The following is a 21,053-nucleotide window of genomic DNA, read 5'->3' on the forward strand; positions in this document are numbered from 1 at the left end:
CAGATTTCAGAGACTGATGTATAATGGCAGTGCGGTGCTGCCGTCGATGCAAGCTAGCCCGTCGTCTTCCAACGCTTCTCAGTACTTCGTGGACTTGATTGAACGCTCCTCGCTCGATTTCCTTCCAACCGACACCGTTTTCATCGCATACTATTTTCGTGTAGCCGGTTCTCGTTCCTTTTCCTTCTGCTCGGCGCGTTTCTCCTTGGCCGTTTCGTTTGCAGCACACCTAGTTACCGGCTGTCTGATTCTGGTGAAGTGTCGACTCTGGCTGGTCGACTGACGGGGCGTCCATCCGTCCTGCACCGGCTCTCCCCGCGTCCAGCGGGACAGAGGCGTGCGCTGCGGCCACGACGGGCGCTGGTGAATCTCGCTCTCGCCGCGAGGTTGACCTGCCGTGCTGTATGCGCGCGCACGGTGGCGGCGCGGCGTGCTGCAGACACGCCATTGACAGCCGTCGACAGGCTGATGGCGGGGAGGGCATAGTCCGGCCCGCTTCCCGCCCGGCTGCTGTTTTAGTGATCAGTGAATCAGTGATTCACCTCGTGACCGGTACACAGTGAACGCTTAGCTTGGTGAGCGGCTTCAGAGGCGTCACCGGTGGCTGTTGCATGTTCTCAGAGATATGGAGACGTTAAATCGAGTGACGATTTTTGATTAGTGACCGTCAGTAGCCGCGCACAGGTGTCTGAAATGCTAAGAGCTCGTGTGTCACCTTCAACACATTTTCTTTCGCTGCACGTCGACAGTGAAAGCACACGATATTGCAGAGCTGACTGCCAATAGGGGCCTGCTCGTGCCGACTTTTTGTAGCGATTCGCACCCCGATTGATGTCATGAACTGCCTCCCCCTTCCTCCCTTCCCGGGGCTCGTTGTGACTCATCGCCCTCCACCCCCCCCCCCCTTCAATCCTCGAGACCCCGGGAGCGTGTATTGTCACGTGGGCGATGGAGCCTTCTCCAAACGGGGCCGGTACACTCCTGAAACAATATTGCTGAACCGACGCACATGGCGCTGCCTGTGCGGCCGACCACGCCTACCAGCATGGGAATGCGTCCTGCGTCGAGCGTTTGCAGCTGCTGTCATATCCCACATGGCAGTGAAGCACCGCTCTGTAAAGGTTCAGAAAGAGGGTTTACTTGGCCAAGTGCAGCTCATGGCCCCTTTTTTCGGTTTTGCCGAAGTATGCTTACATGGCTGTCTTGCCTGTCGTGATCTAGATGTAACACTCACGATGAAATGGTAAGAAAGTATCAACTATTAACCTAGTGCTGTGAGCTTCATTGATCAAACGGCTATTGCGCAAGAACTCGTCAATCGTTATGTGAAACCCAGCTTTTACCAAGTCATTCTTTGAAACGATTCAATCGAGAAATTCATTTAATTACGATACGACAAAAGTTATTCGTCAATGAGTAACGCGCCCCGCAAGTATTTCGAAGATAAAAGCCTCGATATGGTCGTAAATACTGAGCTAACAGTCGTGCAGATATCCTACAATGACTTCTTAGTGCTGCCTGCGAATCAATCTTGCGGCCGCTTACAACGGGGATCCAGGGGCTTTGGATGACCTGGTGACAGTCTTCATATTGTGAAAGCTTTTCACTTGCAGTACATTGAAGTGGGGATCCGGTTTTGCAGTGGCGGTGGCGGCGTGGTGACGGTCGACGGTCGACACCACAGACTCGGCTCTAACGGCCCTCCCACCCACTGTCCGACAGACCGGGGCAGGGGGACAGGTGTCGACACCTGCCCCCGCACCCGAGCCCGCGCCAGACCCCCCCCCCCCCCCCCCCTGTCCGTCCGGGCGGCGGCGGCGGCCATGTGCTGGGACAGAGTCTCTGTAGTCTTTACAACTGGGACACGAGGCCGCATTGGCTGGAGTTTCCAGCATTGCTGCCAACTGTAGCCTCAAACTGTGTCGAGGTTCCCCGTGGTGCGGTCCGTTTCAAAATGTACTGCAGGATAAAGCACGACATCATGAATATCCGCTGAGAATACTTGTAATGGTTTACGCAACATGCATACCGGGAATCTACGATATGCAAGGTTGTACCCGACACCACTTACATGTTGAGTGATCCTATAGGGCTCAAAATCAAACGCACCTAACCGCAATTTTAATAATCCGTTATCAGCACTAAAATGGCAAGGCTTCTGCTATTTCCATTCACAAAATGACATTTGGCACACTTAAACTAAAGAAGAAAAAAAATCCCTGTAGGCTGACCGATCGACCATTTGAGCGTTTAATACTGATCAATCGCTACGCTCCCTCTTAGGTGTATCAATCATAAGCTTATTGGTACTTTTACATCAGCACGCTCAGTTAATGGTCCTTTCGACTGTCATTGATGAGGCACGCTGTGCGCACATTGTGACAGTATCGGCTCCTCATGGCCCAATTTATCGGCGAAAAGGTTCCACACGACAGGCCATGTGTCGGCGGCGGGTGGGTCGTGTCCGTCTCTGTCGGCCTTTTTCCGCCTGTCTGCAGCGTTACGCGGAACCCTCCGCCCTGACCCAGTCCGGCGCCGCTCTAATCCCCGCCCCGCGCGCGGCAACTGCCGGCGACCGGTACTTTTCTCAACACCCCCGTGAGCGGCTCGAAATTTCCCGGCGGCAACGCGGTGCGGGATATGACCCAGATGTCTCCGGGGCTCTGGCGGATTTCAGCACAGCTCAACCCGTCGGCGTCTGTGCCGTCATAAGTGGCCGTCGTTGGCGGCAGGGGCTCTCGGGAAACTGCGGACCGCCGCGGTATCCTGTGTGCGTGCCGCTCGGCGGGCGTGCTATGCGTGTGAGCGCTGCGGCGGGGTGCCGCGTCATCCCGGGACTGTGCGCGCGTGTGTCGGCACCTGCACTCCTTTCCCGCTGTGTTACAACACAGGTGTGCGTCGGAGCGCTCACCAGTCGGTCGACAGGCCGTCAGAGCCGCCGCACGTGAAAGGTGCGCCCACGCCCGACCCGACCCGGCGCGCAGCCCGCTCCCCCGCCTGTCTCCGTTCTCCAACTCGCAGCGGACTGAAAGTCGGCTGCAATCCCGAGAAAGGCGTTACATGATGAATCCAATTTAGTTCCGGTTCAACTTGACCAGTGACGGCACTATCTAGAGAAGAGTTCTTACGTTTTAATCTGTATATTGCCTCTTTTCTGGCTTATTTATCACGTCCGTTGCCATTGGAACCCAGACATTAGTCAGGAAGATTTTTAGTTTTTGTCCTAGTCAATGTTTTGCTAGACTTTTTCGTGCCAGTATGAACCGGTAGATATAGGTATTCGTAGGTTCCCACTTTCTTTTCCCAGTTGAGATTTTTTGGCAAAGAAAAAGAACTTTGATCAGGTGCTCTACCGAACATTGTTGTTATGAAAAAAATATTATGAGGCATATGATAGCCTTTGCTCATGTTGTATTCTTGAATTATTAAAATGAGAATATGATAGAAATATGATCGGTATGTGTCAAATATCGAAGTAACCTTAGCAATGTAGGTAGCGTGATTTTAATCTGATAAGGATGCGTATTGTGTGCCATCATTTATAATGCTACCATAATTGAGTAAGTAGTACCTAAGTCTGGCTTCAAAAATTAAGTTTTGTGTGAACACTTGGTCGAACTTCTTATTTTTGAAGTTTTGTTGAGAGGCGATGGCAGCTCGCCATTTTAAATAAAGATACCTTTTCGTTATTATATTTTTTAACCGTTTATACATATGTTGATATTGTTCGCATATCATATCGATTAATATCATATCAATAATTACTGATAGTAGCCATCAGGGGCGTAGCCAGGATTTCCTCTAGGAGGGGGCCAAACTTAAAGGGGCCCAAGGTAAACCCCCTCAAAATCCAAAAAGTCATCGGATTTCATCCACTATTTTTTAGGGGGCCCAAATAATGTGCCCCTTACCGTACTTATGACACCGCGATGGGGCCGGGGGGGGGGGTATGGCCCCCGACCCCCCCCCCCCTTGGCTACGCCCCTGGTAGCCATCAGTGGCTTTGTTTATTTTTCTTAACATTTTAATAGAGTGATAATTTCGCACAGATGAGCTGTGACACTTTTCATAGTGGTATTGACGAGCGTTTGATAAGACACAAAAATCAGTAAGTATTTTAAATGCGGTCAGATAGTTGCAAAAAAACGAAGATGTGGCAGTCAGACTTTATTCACATGCTCTCTATAACCCCATATATACTCTGCAGTCTGTATGCTATTATGTTAAAGTTTACGATTTTTACACTGGCCGATCCAGGGGTTGGGCATTTGGGGTAAATTCCCCCGTGGCGTCCGAAGTCGACGAAGATTTTCGTTTGTTGAGAATAAAAACTATTGTTGTACCTGATTAATTTTCATTTTTTGTGGGTAAAGATATTTTTTAATTATTTTCGTTCACTCTTATTTTATTTTATTTTTTATTTTTTATTAGGAAAAGCTTGTTTATACCTAAGTACACAGCAGTGCGTAAGAAATCAAAATCCAAGAAATTCTTGGATATTAACGTTGCGCTGTAGTAGAATGACTTTGTTATTCGAAAATTAACCGTTAGAGCTCTAATTTTCAAAAAGTGGTGTCCTTGTCTCTAGCAATTGATTTGTAATTTCTCGCTGTCACTCTGAAGGGTACGAGCGATTGGTGGAAGCTTTGTCCCAGACTAACAAAGCATTGTTTTATCACTAGCCTTACACACATTTGAATTTTACAGGGGCGGGTTTGGCGCCTTTCGAGTCCTCCCTTTATCCACATCGACCCAGAAATGGAAAGTTCTTGGTCCACTCACTGGCCGGAGAGCAGCCGTTTGATTGCGTCACCTGCCCGCGCGCGGCCGTCGGTTTTCTATGGGGCAATACGTCCGCTGTTGCTAGGCGCTCGCGCGCGCGCGACCCCCTCGTTGGCGGGCACCCCACTTGCTCCCCATATAACGGCCTAATCGGCTGTCGCGGGTACCGCTGAAATACTACAGGACAGCGCCGCGTGCAAAAACAGCACACGCAGACGGCGGGGGTGCGTCGCACCGCGGCTGCCGCCGCCGTGCCGAGAGGCGTTTTTACATGTCGCGAGTCCCGTCGGCGCGCGGACAAGAGCGGCCCGCGCGGCATCGATCGACGACTGCGCGCGGGCCGTTGTTGCCCGCGGCGGCCAAGTGGGTCACTGGGCTAGCAGCGATCAGCCTTACATAGGCCCTAAAGAAACGGAATTAGGCCAGCTCCGAATCACTTTCACTATGCGCCGCGGCGGCCCGACGGCGGCGGCGCGCCAGTGCTCACTCGTTTGCGGTGCGAGCAGCGCGGCGGAGCGGCCGGCAGAGCGAGCGAGCCAGCGCCCGTCCGACCGTCCGTCCGTCCGACCGTGTGTGTGAGCGAGCGGCGGGTGAGCGGTGCGGCGGCACGGAGGCCAGTTGGCGCCCGAGACGGGCCGGCGCAGCAGCGGCCGGCGGCGCGCCCCTCGCGAACGGACCCTCTGTGAACACCGGCGGACGTGAACGCAGTGCGCGAGAATGATATCGGACATGGAGCTGCCGCTGGCCCACGTGCAGCCCAGCTTCAGCAGCCTGGCTGTGCAGCACGAACAGCCGCCCGCCCCCCAGCAGGCACCCCCGCCGCAGCCGCCCACCCCGCAGCCGTTGCAGGACTCTGAGCAGCAGCACCAGCAGCAGCCAGAGCCGGAGCACCAGCACCACCACCAGGAGCACCACCACCAGGATCACCACCAGGATCACCATCACGCGGAGCCGCAGCAGCAGCACACGGCGGCCTCGTCGGCGGCCGGAGTGCAGTGTTACAGTATGGTGTCGTCCCCGGCCTCACTGACTATCGTGAACGCCGGCCCCGTGTACTCCCACGTGCAGGTGTCCAACAACAACAGTATCCTGGGCTCCCCGCTCATGGATAACGCGTGTCTGTTCTCGCCAGGCGCCACCAGCATGTCGGGCGTGGGCGACCACCAGTACAACCTGCACCAGGACCCGCTGCCCGACACCAAGGAGGGCATCGAGGAACTGTGCCCCGTCTGCGGCGACAAGGTCTCCGGCTACCACTACGGACTCCTCACCTGCGAGTCCTGCAAGGGATTCTTCAAGCGCACTGTGCAAAACAAAAAGGTGTACACATGCGTGGCCGATAAGAGCTGCCAGATCGACAAGACGCAGCGCAAACGGTGTCCGTTCTGCCGCTTCCAGAAGTGCCTCAGCGTCGGGATGAAACTTGAAGGTGAGTCCCGCCTGGCGGGTGTCTTTCTGTCTCTCGTGCTCCGCGGCTGTTAGCCGTGGTTTGACTCATGCAGTGTGCTGTCTGGTGGGACACATTCTGCGCTTTGTGTTTGTGGTAACATGTTTTACCGAATGTGTAAAACTCGCATACCTTGTTAGATCTGTCTATCCCTTGGGTACTTTTAGTTGCCTGTGTCTTTCGTTACCAGACTTGTGCGTTGCTGTGTTGTACTGGGTTCTGGCTAGCTGTGGGTATCTGTCGAGTTAACAGATCTGGGTGGTGGGTAGAGTTTGTTTAGACATTGTCTGTATCTATTGGCGGCCCAGATTGCCTTTCGGATCAATAAACACGGGTCGATTTGAAAAACAATTCTTATTTTACTACGATCAAATTCAGTGTAATTGGCTTTTGCTTTCCACCCTTACCAGCAGCGTAATGTGTCTTTCTTGTCTATTGATATATCATTTTCGTGGCTAATTTGTGTGTTGTACATGTATGTTCTATAAGTGCGGGGTGTCACTTTTATCGAAGCGTTTTTTTATGCTTTACATATTGTAGGATCAAACATGCATCACAAATACCCTTGTCCATGTCCGTCTGGTGGCTCGCCAGCTACCACTGTGTGCTTACGCGTGGGTTTCAGCCGCCGATTGTCGTGTCGTTATCCGTGTTCCCGTATCGTGTCGTTTGCTTTGATACCGGCTGCCCGTTCTACCGAGGCCTCCAGACGCACACACCGTTGTATGGTAGAGATAGGCTGAGCCAGACGCAGCTGCATGCAGTTCTGTATGTGCGGCATGCCAGGCCGTAGGTCCGTTTGTCCGTTGCCTTTCGATAACAGTCATTCGCCCAGTCACCGCCGCCGGTCACGGCTATGTAATCTTCACGGCTGGACGCTCGCCGTAGCCCTTGAAATCGAGAGCGGCTGTTTCACGGGCGGCCGACGGGCGGTGGTGGCTCCCACGCGGCGCCGCGCCCGCCGTGATCACCGGGCGGCGTCCGTGGTGCCGCCGGCACTCCGACGCCGCCTGAGGGTCATTGGGTCCGCCCGTGAGCCAGCGCTACGACCACGTGGGCTGACACAGACTCTCCCGGTCCTCAGAAGTACTCAGTATAACTGTGTGTGTGTGCGTGCCCTAACACACCTCAGTAGTGCAGAGGTGAGCCGTGTCGGCTGTCCTCGACTCTCGTGTTTGGGTGTCCCAGTTGTGGAATGCCGGCCGGGGGCTGGGCCGTGGAGGGACGGTGTTGTTTACTAACGGCCCGGCCAGGGTATACGGTATCATTCCGGAGTGGGGCGGGGTGCGGTGGCACTCACAGAGACACCCGCGGAACCATGCTGTTTTGGGTTGTTTCCGCTAAATGCTACTGGTGAACGTCAAGAGGCCGTGCTTGTCTGCGTGAGGTGTTATTTTTACTTAACTGAGAGGATTAGCTGCGCCACTGTACGGTCGACCTTTGCTGACATTTCGGCCGCTGAGTTTAGTGTTGAAACGGGGTCGTGAGCAGCCGCTATGGGCTCTGACAGGGACCGGCCATGTCCGCCGTGCGGCAGTGAGCGAGCCGGGTGACGGCCGGGCCGCGTGGCGTGGCACCGGGGCTGTGTGGACTGCCCGTAGCGTTATCGTGACCGCCGGTGGCTGCCGGAGCGTGTCAGGGGCACGATACGCCGGCAGACCGGGCCGACAGCTGGTCGGTTCGCACCTGAGTGCACCCGACCGCCGCGCCGCGGGATCGGCCCGTGAGCTGTGACAGCGGGCGGGGCTGTGACAGCACCCAGAGCTGTGCTGCGCGACAGGTTGCCGGTTTGAAAAGGCCACCGTTTCGTCATTTTTATCTCGCCTTGTCCCACCCCGTTCCATCTCGGTGCGTCGAGTTTTATCTTGTCCGATCCCATTCCGTACCCTGTGTCATGACCCCGTCGGACGGACGCACACCATGCAGCAGCGGCCTGCATCGTCATCGCCGGCCCCTCTCGCAGCTGCTAGGGGCCGGTCGAGAGAGAGACGCCACCCTGCAACGTAAATAAACGGCCGGCGACCGATCGCGATAGACGGAGCGCTGCCGCATGTGGGTCGGGTCTCGGAGGACCGACTGCGCGGCGTCTGGCGCAGCTGCAGGGCCCGCTAGCCGCCCTCCGTGGCCGGCCGGACCAACGCGGAGACATGGCGTGGACTGGAGTGTGTGCTATGAGAGCAGGAGACTGATCAGAATGTTGACCGGGGCTCCCTGTGTCAACTGCCGCTCAGTTTAACCGTGGAATTCGTCCTCATGGGTCGGCCTAGTAGGTGCTTACTAAGCATATGGATGAGCTGCCACCGTCTGAGGTCATGAGGTCCATCTGAATATCAGCATGGACCGAACCGTCGGAGGACCAGTCATGGACCGTCAGTTCTGACTTCCCGAAGGCTGTCGCGTCAATTAGCGACATATGCACCGTCGTCGGACCAACCATGGACCGTCGGAGTCCCGTCAAGTGCGTCGTCGTCTCCGTCTGATGTCGTCTCAACCGTGGCGGCGGTGCTAATCCAATTGGCGAGGGCGCCGCCGGGCGTGCGGGATCCGATCGATGTCCATTGGCCCGGCGTCCACACGTGGCATGAGGCCAGGTGTAGCCGGCATCGACGGTCTAGCCAGAGCAGCTGAATCATAGCTCAGCCACTGGGGTTAACGGCCGCGCCGATGGAACTAAGACCGACGGCGTTTGATCTCTCAGTGATAAGATTCTGGACGGAGTTGGAGCTGAGAGTCCCCTTTGATGTCGCCTATTGGTTGTGGCAGAACCGTCTGGCTCAGCATGTCGACGTTTTGAATGAGTGGCTCATGGCGTGCGTGTCAAATCACTCCCGAATCGAAGCAGCTTGGCTTTGACTGTTTTATATCGATTTGAGCTGCGAGCGTAATTACTGAAACAGTGATGCCGGTCCTAGCATGCTGCGACTCTGTGCCCGCCTATTGCGGCTCCGGGCGTAGGTTGCTGCGACGGTGGGCCGCAACATGCCGCCGGCGCCGGGCCCAGCTTGCTGCGCCTCAGTCGCCATGAGTGGCCGCTCGAACCGCCGACAATTGGCGGGGCCGCGCCGCCAGGATTGCCGGAACGACGCTGACTGGATTTATGTGACGAGCGCTGACAGCACGGCGGTGTCCGGGGCGCCGGCGGCTCCGGGTAGAGCTGGCTGTGAGGACGTTTCCTCCCGTGCTCGACGTATGGCTAGTGGTCCAGTGTCTGGTGCGTCAAGTGTAGTGTCTGCTTGGATGTTTGGTTAGTCTGATTTATTTTGCTCCGGTCTGCGCCGCGACTTTTTGCCTCAATATCCGGGAGTGGGCTGTGGTGACCGTCTCTTTGTTGTGTCCCGCTGTGCAGCCGTTTGTGTGATGTGACGCACTGCTCGCGGCTCACTCGACTCGGACCACCGCCGGCCTTGGCGGTCACAGGCGAGCAGGAACCGAGAACGTCTGGGTGTGGTCGGCCGTCGGTACCACCCTCGCCCTTCGGCTGACCACTCACCGCATCAACAGACCCCTCTTTGTCACACTGCACCAGGAAGCACCGTGTCCTTTAGTGCAACGATCACGGCCGTTCGTCTCTGTCGGGACCAGGATCTCCCTGGTCCGGACTACCGCGGTCTGGTCTGGTCTGGTCCCGCATCTCACTGCGTCTGGGCTGGTCTGGTCACCGTCACATCAGGAAGTGACCGCTCTCGGCTGCTGACGGCGGTGATCGACTCATGTGGGTCGACCGCGTCGGCCCCGGGCGCCTTGTCCATGTCAAACGTAGGGCGGCGTAGTGGAGATCCGACAGCGAGTCGATAATGTCGGCGTTCCTTAGGGGTGTTTGCGATTTGTTTTAGATGCGGTCATCCCTCTGGTGTGTATGTGTGTGTGTGAGGATCGTCTGAAGGCGCCGATTGCTCGGTATCCTGTCCGCTGGCCAGTGAGTGGGACTAGAGGTGGCAGACTGAGGCGGCGCCGTTTGGTTTGGCCGCCGGCCCGCGGCGCGCCGGTCAGCGGCCGTACCCAGTGCAGTGACCCGGAGCGTGTGCGGCCATGGAGGGCCGTCGTCGGTATGCGTGCCGCTGCACAGCCTCCTCATCCCTCCCCGCCCCGTCCCACAGGCCGGCCAGAGCCATCTCCGAGCGGCGCGGCCCGCTGCGCTTTCGCTTTCAGACTCGTCTCCGTCTCCGATGCCGGCGGGCGGTACAGCGCGCCGCCGCGCCGCTCAGTCCTTTCACTGGCGACGGGCGGCGGCGTGGAGGGATGGAGATCGGAGCGCCCGGTAACGAGCGCCGCTCATCAGAGGACGAATGGTTCGCCCCGGGTCACACGCAGTGGATAAGCCGGCTACGGACTCACGGAGGGCTCGACTACTGTGTGACTGAGTCTGCCGGCTGAAGCGACGCAGCGAGTGATGCTGTGGCGACACATTAGCAGCTCGTCGTGCCCAGCTGCTTTCGCAAAACTGCCTCACGCGCAGTCCGCTATGGCTCCTGTCTTTCTCTATAGGTATGCTGCACATCGGTCTGTGGGACAGCATATTTAACCACCTGAGGGCCTGCCATCTGCGCCTCCGCCGCCGCGGCGAGCCGAGCCCTATGTACGCGCCGGTCCCGAGTGGGCTGCCCATTCAAAATATACAGATCAGCTGAATAGCCAGTCGGCCGCCACCGCCCTGTAAATGTTGATGCATTGGGTGCTGGCGGTCGGCCAGCGGCTGTGTTGGGTCGGAGTAGCCCGCGCCATGAGCGAGGAGCCGGCGTTTTGCCGTCGTGCGGCGACTGCGGCCGCCGCGACTGCCATGCACCGGTGGGCCGTTGCAGGCGGTGATTGTGATGTGCTGGCGTGTGACCGAACTCGTCAGACCGGTCTGGCCGGCGGCCGGCGGGCCAGTCGGCCGGCCGCCCCCCGCTCAATGGTCGTGCTGTGTTTTGGTGGGGCCGGCCGGACGGCGCACGGCGGCACTGTGTCGCACCATATACCGCTCACTGGGGTAGCAGTGGAGCCGACAGAGACCGGTTGGCCGGCTGGGCTCCCGGTACCGTCGGCGCGCCCAAGCTCAGTGGCTGAGCTGTAAAGTTTCATTGCAGAGCGGTGGGTAACGCTGTCCAGACCTGCAACACCTTGCAGTCTTATCACCTTCCCCTCCCATCACCGACCGTGCCACCGCCGCGATCCCATCTCGGCTAATGTGTCCGGCAGGCATTTTCCAGCGCGGTGACTTTCTAAACTCGGCGCCGCGTGTGCCGGTGACACAATGGCCCGCCCGCCCGCGCGCGCGCGCCGCGCCGGCCCGGTTGCGTCACGTCGGTCGGTTGCACGCGGCGAGCGCTATGCCGCCGTGCGCCGCTCCATGCCGCGTGGGCTGTGTCGGGGACAGACCCCCGGCGCCGGGCTGGGACAGCTGCTGGACTGTGGACGGTTTGGTTCTATCCCACATGGACTGCCGACAGACCCTGCACGCTGTGCGCTGTGCCACCGACAGCCGAGCTGCAGCGGGCCGCCGCACCCCGTGTCGGATGGGGCCGCCCCGGGTGTGGCTCGACGACACGTGTTTTGACTCCGGCCCGCCATGTGATCTCAGTTGGCGCGCCGGCTGCAGTTGTGGCGCGCCACGCCGTGAAACCGTACCCGCCGACGGCGTGCTACCCCCCCCCCCTCTCCTGGGAACTGGGTCAGCCAAGGAGCCCCCCCCCCCCGTCGGTAGCCCAGTCGGCTGCTCGAAGGGAGAGCTGGAGGGGCGTGTTGCTGGGCCCGATCTAGGTCACAGTCTCATTGGACCCGCCCGACGTCTCGAGCCACGCGTCGCCGTCGTCGGCGCCGTCGGAGGCGACGGCTGTGAGGGGGGGGGGGCGGGAGGTGGAACGCGGCTGTGACGCCTTGTCACCTGGGGCGCCGTCTGTCTACCGTTGGTGTCGCCGCCGTCGAACTACTTACTCTCCGGGCGCCGCGGCGCGCCGTCACACCGGAGGGACCGTTGGGTAAGCGGCCCGGTGTGGTAATTTCGACGGCAGGCCCGGCCAGGCCATCAGCCAGGACTGGGAGGGGCGGCGCGCTGCCGCCGGCAGGCTGCACGCACACTCAGCACTGCCGGCAGCGCGTATCGAGCGCCAGAAAACGGGGTCAGTGCGCCGGCGGCGCGGCGGTGCGCAGCCTTTGTCTCCGAGCGCGCCGTGTGCGTGTCGATGCCGGCTGAGCGAAACGAGCGAGGGAGCCGCGCCGCCGCCGGGTGCCGGGTGCCGGCGCCGCCCTTTGTGGCCACTGCTGATGGACTGGCCATTGTGTGACGGGGGACGGGCCAGAACTGGGCCACCACGGGACGGGCTGCGTGTCGAACGGTGAGGGCCCAGTCACCGGCTCCATGACGACAGAGGGGTGCTGGTGTGGCCTGTTACCGCCCCGCGTGGTAACCGACCGACCGGCGGGCTGGGAATAGGAACACACACTGACAGCCGACGGTGATTGGTGTCCTCCCTCCCTTCCTTCCCCTCTCCCTGCCGGTCTACGCTAAGGTATATAGGTATTTCACTATACCCATAATACTGGTCAGTGGTCTGCATCGATGATGATCGATCTCTGAAGCTGTTTCCTCACCTCGTTTCTTTCTCTCGCTCCTTGGTTCTCTGATTAGGTCCCGAGGCTTTGCCAGCTCCCTCCAAGGCTCATCGCTAGCGCCATCTCTTGACGAGAATCGAGGGACATTCGTGCCGTATGTCTTTGTCGACGACTAGCACACAATTGCGTGAACTGCACGGACACCAATAACTTCCTGTTGCATTGTTTTTATATTCGTGGCCTCACATACTGTGGTGATGACTGATGAGCCATCGTTGACGATATCGTATGCGGGTGGGGCTGAAATGGCGTGCTCGCGTGGAGCCCCACCCTGCTCTCTGTGAGGGCCGACCGTACCGTAATCAGTTAGCTGTTCAATTTGGAAATGTGCGCCAACTGGACTGTGATAATGGGACCGTCGCGTCGGTCACGTCAGTCGATGATGTGCCAGTCATTGACGCCTCTGCTGGCGAGCGACCAATCACCATTTGCAGTTGCCCGATGCGTTTCGATGCTGCGCTTACGAATCTATCTCGCTGAGAGCTGATAGAACCCCTGTCCCCGGCTGGTCGTCCGCCGCCGCGCTAGCCGCTCCGTCTACCGCCGGGCTGTGCCGTGCGGTCGCCGTGATGCAACTACACCCGTCGGCGGTACTCTCGGCCACCATCGTGTCACGCTCCTCGTGAGCGGCTCCCGCGCCACGACGCACACTGGTCGGAAACGCCCTTACGAGAGGCCACGGGCGATTCCGGAGTTTCGGATTATTTTTTATATAGATCGATTTGAAATTGATCAAATTATTATACTTAGGCCAAAAAAACTAATCCGGATGACCAAAAATAGCTGTAATCAGCCCCCGAAGATGGGGTATCCCAGAACTCGCAAACTGACGCGGAGCAAGAGGTTTCTTGAGCCGGATATTCAGAGTCTTATTGCTGATGGACACTAAATTGAAATCCCACATATTATGCATCAAAATGTTCGTTATGAAGTTGCCGACTGGTCAGTGCAAAATTTTTGGTATACTTTTTCCCTAACTAAGATGTACTATAGCTTTTTTATGAAGGCTCTCCTACAGTGATTCTGGAATATAACTGCAAAGTTTAGGTAAGAAAACAACAGGTAGTCCCATCTAGTTCCACTCTGATTTTTTGTGAGATGAAGTAGGATTTAAATTTACTCCAGGGGAACATAAAAGCTAACTGCGCATATTTGCGCAAAATTTGCAGGAGCCGCTCTTCCTACCCAACTACCGCCCGCCCCGCCCCAGTTTCGGCTCGGCCGCCGCGCACGGCTTACGCTGACCTGTGTGGCCTGCACGCATCCATGCGTAGTTGACTGGTCATTAAAAACAGATGCGCTTGAGTTTATGAATTTTGTGAAAAGCGCGTTTTATGTATGCATTTATGTATGTATTGACACCAAAAGCCTTCCACATATTGCGTGGCGATTACGGCTATTGACAACCATCACTCGGCTGAAGAAAGTGGAAATTGAAACCTTCGTGAATATAAGACGCTGCAAATATAGGACACCTGTCACTGACGTCGGGTTACCTTGGGCCGTCTTTTTACATTAGATCACAATTCCGGTATTTAACCCTGGCCGGACCGATTGGTTTTCTACATTGACCGGGGAGGGTTGGTACAACTCCCTCGCCGTTTCGCCTCTAATTGAGCTAGAGCCTCGCGGAAAAAAAGCAAGCTTGTGTGCCGTTATAAGACGCAAAAATTAGGTACTACCCGATTTTAAGGTCTTAGGTCAGCCAGTGACCTCTTAGGTCAGGTAAGTGCCACAAGGCACGGGCTCGGTTTTAGGTTAATTACTTTGCCAAAAATGGTCGCACTGCCGCGATTTTGGCATAATCGTGTTTGTCTAGCTCAGGCGCGTTGAATGCTATACTTGGTGTTCGGGTGAAGTCCGGCACAGGCCATTTTGCGTCCTTCGACGGCACAAGGGGGGGGGGGTGGTGGTACGACCCCCCTCGCGTTTGTCCCCTGATCGAGCTAGAGCCTCGCGGAAAAAGGAGCGTGTTGCCCGTCACGAGAGGAAGCCGATGATACCCAATTTTAAGGTCCTAGGTCATCGGGTGACCTTCCAGGTCAGGTCAATGACCCGAAAACCGGGAAAATCGGGACCTGTTAGAAAGTCGTAAATTGTGGCTGCTATGTGGTTTTCCGGGGTGCTGATCACGAATATCGTATTAGTTTTGATCAGAGATGATGTCTTTAAGCATTTAGACCAGGTCGGGTCAGGTCAGGTCAGGTCAACCGGTAGGGGTTGTGACGGGTATTCGTAATACGTGTCAACCGCCTCTGACAGCTTCGTAACATGTTACGAAGGCGCCAAAACTATTTCGTAAATGTTCAAATGGTTGCTAAATTAAAATTCAGCTAAAAAAACTAGCCTAGAACATGTAAAACTCGAAAAAGTGAACCGAGGTCACCCGAGGTCACCAAAGGTCAATGACCTGACCTGACCTTCACCTTGACACCCATCCTAATGTATGGGAGCAACATCAAATCACATGTTTAAACGTTTGAAACCACGAAAAGCTTGCAAACGCGCGGCTAATGCGAGCCGACATACGCCGAATCGCGATTTCGGCCAAACATGGTCACGGAAAAGAGGTCACAGGTCAAAGGTCATTGGGGTCAGGATCATGAAATTTTCAGGGTAGGTGTAAAATTGATCAATGCGAGGGTACTGAAAGTTTCGTCGCGATCGGCCGCTTTTACGCGAGTTATTCGCGAAAACCTTAGGGGGGGGTTGCATCAACCCCCCTGTGCCGGCGAGGGTTAAGGTGTTAACCTCGGGTCAAGCTCAGGTCGGAGCCCAGGTCACGAAAATGGTTGACGGAGGTCATATCGCATATCATTCGATTCGGCAGGTCTTCCTGAGTCCAATGGTAGCTTTCCCGACTCTCTAGCTCCATCTGATCAGGAGTTATTGGCGAAAAACTTACATGGCCTTAGTGACGTCATAAATGACGTCACGCAAAGTCAACAATGCTAAAGTCAAGCACTGGACCTTGCAAGGAGTGCATGAAACCATTCCCGGTGCCCGAATAGCAGCTCCCAATTTCCCTTGTTGACTTAAAGTGGTGCTAGATCCTGTATTATACTCAATTATGACGTCATAACTTAGCAGATTCACGTCATATATTTAGTGCTTGACATCCAAATCATAGCTTACATATGACAGAGAAGGTATGCAAAGTTTTATGAAGTTTGCTTCACTAGTTGTGGAATAACAAGCAAAAAACTTTTGCGGAAAGGCCGCTGGCCTCTCGCTGGAGCGTTTCCGACCAGTGTGCGACGGGCCATCTGCCATTCAGGCAGCGGCCGCGGGAGCGTCGGTTACGTCAGCGGCTGGCGCGGGCGGGCGCGCTTGCCGTTCGAGTTGTGCACCTTCACTTTCGGCGCGCGCGCGCTCGGCTGGCCCGCTGGTGACCCAGATCGGCGGCGTACACCGGGTGCGCCGCGCCCGACAGCCGTGCACATTGCACGGTGCACGCCGGGAGGAGAGGGGGGGGGGCGCCAATGTGTCGCCGTCACCGCGGCCGCATCAATCTCGCCTGAGGAGGCGGCGCAGCTGCGAAAATAGCCCTCTGTCCATCCGCTTACGGTGGAGTTTTGTGCCGGCCGTTTTTGTGGGTGTTTGTGTGCCCCAGTTTGGCGCAGCGGGCTGGGCCGAGTGCTGACAGGGCACACCCGGAGAGGTTGAAGGAAGGGTACACGCCGGGCCGCTCCTGGCGAACAGATGCGGCCGGTTCCGCTCCGCACGCCGGATGTCGAGTTCCGGGGGCTTTGGCGTCACTCTGACGTGTTCAACCATTCATCCCTCTCACTCCATCCGTGACGACTTGCTGCCAGTTGGCGCTGTGGATCCCGGCTTACTGCATGTAGCAGGCTCGCGTTACCTCTCCCCTCCTGATCCGCCGCCCATCCCCAGCTGATAATCCTGCGTTGGTAGCTGGTGCAATGAGTTCCGTTCGACCCAGCCCGGTCACTCTGAGAACAAATGGCCCTCTTTTGGCTTGGTGTGTCGCCGTCGGGTCCCCTTCCCGCCAATGCAGCGTGCGTTGTGGACTGTTGTAGATGACGTTGGAGCCCGTTATGGTTTGTGGAATGCCAAGTGTGCTGATGGTCAAGTGAACCCGTCACCGTGGATGGATGCGGGACGGACGGGTGGATGTGCTGGGCGGTTCATTAATAAGCTACTGCTGCCGCCTGTCGCCCGCTGCTGCCGGTTGGCTTGCAGTCGTGTGTGGCCCTGCTCTGCTGCTGCTAAGGTGATGGATTATTCGCCACTGCAGTCGGCACCAGGCCGTCATCCTAGGTGCCGTGCTGAGGGATGGGGTCGTCAGAGCACGTCAGCCGTCCACTACACAACGTCAACAGCCGTCTTTCGAATGCCTCTTAGCTGCCGGTATTGTCACGGCCCCCTGCTGTCTGGTTTATCCGATACGTCCGCCTCTTTCCGGTCGACTTCGGTCCCCTGAGTCGCCCTCATTCCGCGCCGCGTGGCCCGCGATTTCTCCCAGTGGTCGGCCCGTGTGGTCGGCCGATTGGATCCCCTGGACGGAGCGTTTCCGGCCCACCTCACTCGGCATTTGTGTCGTCTCGGCTCGTCTGTGCGCGTCTCACGTGTGTCGCGCACCGGACGAGCCGTCGCCGCCGCCTCTGCCGCCGCGGGAGACGACTGGAGTGGCTGCTGATGGGACCGTGGACAGGTCACGGCTCGTGCTCGCTCGTCATGTCCATCTCTGTAGAGATCGGCGTCTCCATCCCGGTGGCAGGGCACGCGCAAACAGCTTTCACCCACGCACCGGCGGCACCCGTTGGTGGCCGGCGCCTGTTTGCTGAGCTGCGTGGGGCCCGCGTGGCCCGGCGCGGCGCGGCACCGTTCGCCACTGTGTACCCACTCTATGGAGTGTAGCGGGACCGACTTTCGCCGGCCGGCCGGCCCGGTCCGCGACCCCCTCGCGCCCCGCCGGCTCCGATCGGGCCCGCTATTCGCGTCCCCTCCCCCGTGCGGCTCGGCCTTTGTGTGGCGCCGGTGAGCCAATTTAAAGGGACGGCGCACCGCTCAATGGCGGAATGTGGGCCGCTGGGGGAGACAGACGGGGCGACGGAGAGAGGAGGTGATCGGATCGGTATGGGCTGACGGTGGGGCACTGGGGTGGCGGGGCGCCGACGAACGGGGACGGAGCGGGACGCCCCTGTCGTCAACACCTGCCGCGCAGAGGACCGTTATTAGCTGTAGCCGAGCGCGTGGGCGTGGGGGGAATTTGAGCGGTGGTATGATGACACCCCTGACCGCTCGGAATCACCCCGGTGTGTAACTAATGACACGCTGAACGTCCCAACAGCATGGGCGGCCTAGTTAGGCGCCGGTGCGAATACAATGGGCGTTTTTATCATTTGTCCCCTGACCGTTACAGTGCAGCTAACCTGAACGGTCCCATGCAATAGGAAGTTGTAGCCAGAGCCGGTCAAATGTCCTCATGCGCCATGTCAAAGTTAATCCCTTCCCTCCCCACCCGCACGCATGCTTGCACCCTTCCCACGCTTTCTCATAGATGTCTTGCAGTATCTCGAAGATGACCTGTGGTCACAACTAGTCCGTCGGTATGGAGCTATTCCTCTGGACTGAATCCGGACCAAACGACCCTACAGCTGTACAAAAATAAAGCGGACCGCTGCAATCCATAGCGGCGCCTGCAATGAGGAAAAACTCCCCTCCCCGCCTCCGTGAAACTGGACTCTGGACATTCCGAGCGTTCAGGAGTGCGGCTCCAAACGGTGCAGCCGTAATCCACACCGCGCGTGTGGCGGGCGGCCTGCTGCCAGTGCACTGTAGGCCGGCAGCCCGAAAAAGCGCTAGAAATTCCCCCAAACTGACTGTCCGCAATATGAACAAAATAGGTATCAGTTAATCCCAAATTGATCGAAGAATACGATTCCGATGCCAGTTTTTCCCTAAGGTCAAAATTGAGGTCGTCAGTTGTCACCAAACACAAGACAATTTAGACTCTCTAGTGGTCACCACATTTACCGATTTTCATGATGATCTTTAGTGGTAATTTATTAGCTGACCAATCGTCGTTTTGAACGAAATTTCCTGTCCGACTAGTTCAGGGCACTGTTGTTCACTGTGCCAACATCATTCTCACATATTGCATCGCTTTTCTGCAAGATAAGCTAGCTTTTTGTAAGCAGCTGCAAGACGTAATTAAAAATCATATCTATTTTTTTAATTAGACTTTTATAAAAATGTGATTTCGAGCGGCTAAAAATGAACATTTTATACTAGCCTCTGATTACTCATCTTTCGTTCCATATAGGTGCTTTGCTGCTTTTCCCTGCTACTTTTCGAGATATGCGCCAGTAAACCACATGATGTAGGGGCAATTGTCACCTCGCCGCTCTACTGAAGGCCCGGCGCTCTTTAAAGCGCTGGAAGTTGTGAAAAACAAACGCGTATAATCTGAATAAAATATTTGTCCCTGAGCTCAAAATTGATCAACGCACACAATGCTGTCAAAAAATTTGGGCCAAACTAAAAAATTCAGTCATTATTAACCCCCAAACACAAGTCGGTGATAATCAACAACAACTTGCTCTTTAGTTAGACTTTTTGAGAAATGTTATTTCGAGCCGCTAAAAATGACCATGCCATACAAACCACTAATCATCTCTCTGTCATGCCCTACTCGCAATTTTAGCTAATGCCTGCTACTCTTCGAGGTCACGTGACCTCACCATTAAAAGTAAATGGGGAAATAAGGAAACTATTGTTTTTGCGCATGGAATGATCTCAAACTATCTCAAGCACACGGAATCGTGATTTCATGCACTCCTTGCAAGATCCGATGCTTTACTTTTGCATTTTTGACCTTCCGTGACGTCATTTATGACGTCACTACGGTCATAGGAGTTTCTCGTCAATAACTCATGATCAAATTGAGCCAGCGACTCGGGAAAGCCACCAATGGACTCGGAAAGACCTACCGAATCGAATGATATGCAATACGACTTCCTTCGATTAAGTTCGTGGCCTGATGGGCTCTGACCTGACCTTGACTCGAGGTCAACACCTTAAGTTGACCTCACCCGGACAAAAGGTATACCATTCGACGCGCCTGAGCCAGGCGAACACGATGGTGCCAAAATCGCTGCTCTGCGGCCATTTTTTGCGAAATTATTTACCAAAAACCAAACCCACCTTGGGCTTTTTGACTTCACCTCAGAGGTTACCGGTTGACCTGGGACCTTAAAATCGGGTATCAATCGTTCCGTCTTGAAACGGCGCACACGCTGGTTTTTTTCTGCGAGGCTCTAGCTCCATTAGGGGCGAAACGGCGAAAAGGGGTCGTACCAACCCTCCCCCTCGGCCGGCCGAGGGGGTGGGGGGTCCGACAATAGGTCCGGCGAGGGTTAAGCAGCCCCACTTCGTTTTTAGCATGTTTGCTTGTCACTGAGATCAACAACTCAATCACAGATAATTTCTAGCACTTTTCCGGGCCCCCGGCCCAGTGTGCAGTGGACGCCAGGCCAGGCCGGACGTTTGGCGGCGTCGATTGGCGCTCGTTGTGGCTCGACGCCGTACCAGGGTTTGGCCGTGGCTTGGCGTCCGTACCTACCCCACACGAGAAAAGTTTGAGTTTGTACGCATTGACTGTGTTCTGACGCGCTTCTATCATTGGTAAAACGGTTTTGTGTGACTCGGATGCCGTGAGACCATGCCTAAACGCCTCCCACTCACCCCTCGCTCTCGACCACCTCGGCAGTCCCTGGGCTGGGTACCTGGGCTGCTCAGTGCACAGTCTTATTCTCATCAGCGCTGCACAATGCCGTCTCTGTACCCTGCCCTGAGCCGCCAAGTCACCGACAGCCGTTGTCCGGCCCGGCGTGGGCCGCGCTCGTCATTAGCCCACTCACGACTCTCTCACGTGGCCCGGGGAGGCGTGAGGGCCGGTCCTGCAGCGGGCGTATGTCGGTCACCGGGCTCCGAACGGATGTGAAAGGGTGTCCGCCGCCCCACCACCCCGCTGCGCCGCCCCGTGCTGCTGGCCCGCACCGCCGCGTCACCGGCCAAATTGGCGATAGGGCCGTTTTGGGGTCAGCGGCGTCGATGAGTTTGCCTGTCCTGCCGGGTTTTGGGGGTGCACCGGGACGTGATGGGACGCCGGCTCGGTGCAGGAGCGGAGTGTGAGACAGGATGTGGCCACTCGGCCGTCCGTACGTGCCGTGTCGGTCTATGGACGTGGCGGGAAGGACGCCATGTG

The 21,053-nt window shown here is 56.7% G+C and overlaps 1 protein-coding gene across 7 annotated transcripts in view; it reads left to right on the forward strand.

Annotated features, from left to right (window-relative positions):
• LOC122394332 (nuclear hormone receptor FTZ-F1-like) overlaps positions 1–21,053 on the forward strand; it is a 67,069-nt gene that overhangs the window by 34,666 nt on the left and 11,350 nt on the right. For 5 of the 7 annotated variants that reach the window (XM_043391128.1, XM_043391129.1, XM_043391131.1 and 2 more), the window contains one exon: positions 5,915–6,211. In XM_043391128.1, coding sequence (XP_043247063.1) covers positions 5,915–6,211 — 297 coding nt within the window. Of the gene's footprint in view, positions 1–5,264; positions 6,212–21,053 lie in introns of those variants that run through there. The other 2 variants (XM_043391124.1, XM_043391125.1) reach the window with 2 other exon arrangements.

This window comes from Amphibalanus amphitrite, unplaced genomic scaffold (assembly GCF_019059575.1).
Source record: "Amphibalanus amphitrite isolate SeventyFive unplaced genomic scaffold, NRLGWU_Aamphi_draft 000585F_arrow, whole genome shotgun sequence".
NCBI lineage: Eukaryota > Metazoa > Arthropoda > Thecostraca > Balanomorpha > Balanidae > Amphibalanus > Amphibalanus amphitrite.